Source organism: Diaphorina citri, unplaced genomic scaffold (assembly GCF_000475195.1).
Source record: "Diaphorina citri unplaced genomic scaffold, Diaci psyllid genome assembly version 1.1 scaffold3120, whole genome shotgun sequence".
Classification (NCBI taxonomy): domain Eukaryota; kingdom Metazoa; phylum Arthropoda; class Insecta; order Hemiptera; family Psyllidae; genus Diaphorina; species Diaphorina citri.
In genome coordinates, this window is record NW_007380531.1 from 1 (window position 1) to 4,017 (window position 4,017).

At 38.6% G+C, this 4,017-nt stretch overlaps 1 protein-coding gene across 1 annotated transcript; it reads left to right on the plus strand.

Moving 5' to 3' along the window:
• Window positions 1–820: 820 nt before the first annotated feature.
• On the plus strand, window positions 821–3,361 carry LOC103520011 (DDB1- and CUL4-associated factor 13-like; the record flags this gene model as incomplete). Its single annotated transcript, XM_008485104.3, has 4 exons — window positions 821–929; window positions 1,534–1,610; window positions 1,706–1,820; window positions 3,161–3,361. Coding segments are annotated over 4 exons (502 nt in total), but the record flags the coding sequence as incomplete, so codon positions are not given.
• Between the last annotated feature and the right edge of the window lie 656 nt (window positions 3,362–4,017).

The following is a 4,017-nucleotide window of genomic DNA, read 5'->3' on the forward strand; positions in this document are numbered from 1 at the left end:
AATGCAACACGTCACACACACTGTGTGGAGTTTGGACAACAAGTTTGTCATCAGTGCCAGTGACGAGATGAACCTGCGTGTGTGGAAGGCACATGCCTCGGAGAAATTAGGTGAGTGTAAAAAAAAAAAAGGTGTGTGTAGTGGAAACACTCTTATTCCATAACCTACAGGACATTCGGGAAAAAAAAATCGGATGAAACTCACGACACGTGGGAACGGGGCCATAGGTGGGTTGATCCAAGACCGTGTGAAATTATTTCCCTTTGGAAAAAGGGGTAAAACCGAATAAACAGACATCAGTGCCCTTTTGTCTTTTCTTTTTACGGAGAAGGATGCTTTACAAAATTACTCTCAAGAGGTATCACCACCCCAACTTAGGTACTAATGTCGAAGTTTCCATTGTTTAACGCTTTTATAGTGATAAATTGATAGTAGAATAGAGAGTAATTTTAATGTTTTTTCATTTGACTTGATCGATGGCAAACTGGTCGTGTATTGGTAAGTGAGACACGACTTGAAATCGGATCAGTTTTTTTTTCTCTTTTTCAAGACTACCCAAGACCTACCACAGTAAGCTCTGCTATTAAAGACCCCTCCCTTCCCACTTGTCATTAAAAAATTTCAATGTTTTCCTTTTGGTTACAGTGATAATAGAATAGAAAGGAAGTCCCGTGAGTCTTCCCAAGATGACAGCAAGCCCTCCGACAGCAAAGCTTCCCTCTCCTATCTGATGAGAAAGAAAGAGAAAGCACTGAAAATAGTAACACAACGAGGTGAATCTTCTACATCTCAGCCAGATTGAATTGCGCCCGTCTGATTGCGTACCAAATCTGAGAATTGCGTCCTTCGATTTAATCCCATAGATAAACATATTCTAGCATCTTGTGCTAGTGATCGTAGTATTATCCTTTATGATACTAGAGCTACAGGTGAGATTTTTCAAGATGAGTGTTTCACCACCATTTTTATTTTGTAGCAATGAAAAAACTGCTTTATTTTGTAGAATTGTTTTCTGAACCTACCAATTGTATTCTAGGTATATCTCTTGTTTTTTATGTAGGTTGTGTGTATGGAAATCGATTTGAAGTGGTCGCATTGATTGCGCCCCAAATTTTGAGAATTGCGTCCTTCGATTTGAAGTGGTCGTATTGATTGCGCCCCAAATCTGAGAATTGCTTTCCAAATTCTGAGAATTGCGTACTTCGATTTGAAGTGATCGCATGATTGCGTTCCTCAAATTCTGAGAATTGCGTCCTAAATCTGAGAATTACGTCCTTCGATTTGAAGTGGTTGCATGATTGCGTACCTCAAATTCTGAGACTTGCGTCCTTCGAAAATAGAAGAAGGGCCATGGTGTAATTATGATTTTTCCAGTGTTTTGAAATATTTCCTTTAACTGCTTACCTGTTTCTTCTTTTATGTTTTAAACTCATGTGTGTTTTTCATGGCGTTTGAAATACTTTGAAGTATTTATAAATGCATAGGTACTTAAAGGTCTTTATTAATATTCATTTCTTTATCTCCCCCAAACAGGTCCAATCAGGAAGGTTGTGATGTCACTTCGGTCCAACATGGTCAGCTGGAATCCGATGGAAGCTTTTGTGTTCACCGCAGCCAATGAGGACTTCAACCTGTATTCCTATGACATTAGACAACTCAACTCGCCCCTAAATGTACACAAGGATATGACCAGCGCTGTAACTAGGCAGCCAATGAGGACTTCAACCTGTATTCCTATGACATTAGACAACTCAACTCGCCCCTAAATGTACACAAGGATATGACCAGTGCTGTGACTAGTGTAGACTATTCTCCTACAGGTAAGGGAGAGTTTCCATCAGGATAGCAAGTGTAAAATAGTCTTTTGTCAAGTTGTATAGTTGGTACTTTTTCAGTAGGTAATTAGGTATGGACCAGCGCTGTAACTAGTGTAGACTATTCTCCTACAGGTAAGGGAGAGTTTCCATCAGGATAGCAAGTGTAAAATAGTATTTTGTCAAGTTGTATAGTTGGTACTTTTTCAGTAGGTATGGACTTTTTTTTGGAGCAATCATGTGCTGATAGCTGTGCTAAACCCATTCAGCCCTGTGAAGCCTCCTCACATAGAGTGGAGTTAGGAGAGGCTGTCGGCACATAATTGCCCTGACATTTACCCTTCTTAATTCATTAGGCATTAATGTATTGTTAACTTCAGTGATCCATGGGGAATGGGTGCATTCAACATGCTATCCTCTTCTTAACCTTTTCTCACTCAAGTGGGGCCGGCATTTTTGCTTGTGAACTTCATTACCCCTTAACCCCTTCTTTTTTTTTATGACTTTTTTTGGAGCAATCATGTGCTGATAGCTGTGCTAAACCCATTCAGCCCTGTGAAGCCTCCTCACATAGAGTGGAGTTAGGAGAAGCTGTAGGCACATGATTGCCCCAACATTTACCCTTCTCAATTCATCAGGCATTAATGTATTGTTAACTTCAGTGATCCATGGGGAATGGGTGCATTGCCATCCTCTTCTTAACCTTTTCTCACTCTAGTGGGGCCAGCATTTTTGCTTGCAATACCTAAATATAAGTTTGGTACTTTAAAGAGTTCTTAATAGGATATTTTAATTGGAATTAAAGTGCTCTACAGCCCATTCAACTAATGTTGGTGTCAGGCTGTAGTTATTTTCTTTTTATGTTAGATGTAAATATTTAATTTGTGCCAATTAGTGATCTACATTAGTTTTATTATTTATTAATTGCTCCGGATTATATTCAAGATTGACATTTTGTTCTCCATAATTTCTAGATGTTTTTTCAATGCCAATTTTAATACATCTTTACATCTAATATTCAAATCTTTATTTATACAGTGTTCCCATCTTTTCTTTGGTCTTCCTCTTGCTCTGCATCCTTCAACTTCCATTTGACTCACTCTCTTTCCCACATAATCTTCATCCCTTCTCATCGCATGGCCATACAACTGTAATTTTGTAATTTAACATGCTATCACCATGTGTAAATAATTTATTTAAATATTTCCTCTGCATCCTTCAACTTCCATTTGACTCACTCTCTTTCCCACATAATCTTCATCCCTTCTCATCGCATGGCCATACAACTGTAATTTAACATGCTATCCCCAAATGTAAATAATTTATTTAAATATTTCTTTTTCTAGGCAGAGAATTTGTGGCGGGTGGTTACGACAAGAGTCTGCGTCTGTACTTGGCTCATCAGGGTCACTCCCGAGACATCTACCACACAAAGCGAATGCAACACGTCACGCACACTGTGTGGAGTTTGGACAACAAGTTTGTCATCAGTGCCAGTGACGAGATGAACCTGCGAGTGTGGAAGGCACATGCCTCGGAGAAATTAGGTGAGTGCCAAGAGCACTGACTCTCAACCTGGAGGTGCTGGGTTCGAATCCCGGCCAGGGCGGAAATTTTCTAACCAGTCTTTTCTAGTCTTGGATAGGCATAAAAATAAGCCTTGAAGTAGTAATGTGAAAGCGGTACTGAGGTACAATCTTTTTCACTTCTCTTCAATTTCTTCTAAAAAAACTTGGATAGGCATAAAAATAAGCCTTGAAGTAGTAATGTGAAAGCGGTACTGAGGTACAATCTTTTTCACTTCTCTTCAATTTCTTCTTTTTTAAGAAAAAAAAAAAAGAAAAGTAGAATAATCTTGCCAGTCTAGTTAGCTTGGAAGGTAGTAAATGTCTGTCTTGTGTTGTAACCGATAGGTCGTGGGTTCAATTTCCACCCGGTGCGAATGGTTCGATTTCCACCTAAAAAAAACCTTATGGTCCTACACCCATAAGGTTCAAAAAACATCACAAGCTTTACTTATACTATCTTGTCCTTCTCTCTGCGATGTCGGGACGGTAAAATCTCTGTTGTTGAAGTTCCCTCTATCAAACCAAAATAAAAATAAAACAAAGCCTTAAACTCATATCATTTTTTTTTTTTTTTTTTTTTTTTAAAAAAAAAAAAAAAAAAGATTTTTTACCCCCCTTTTTTTTTTCGGATGGGT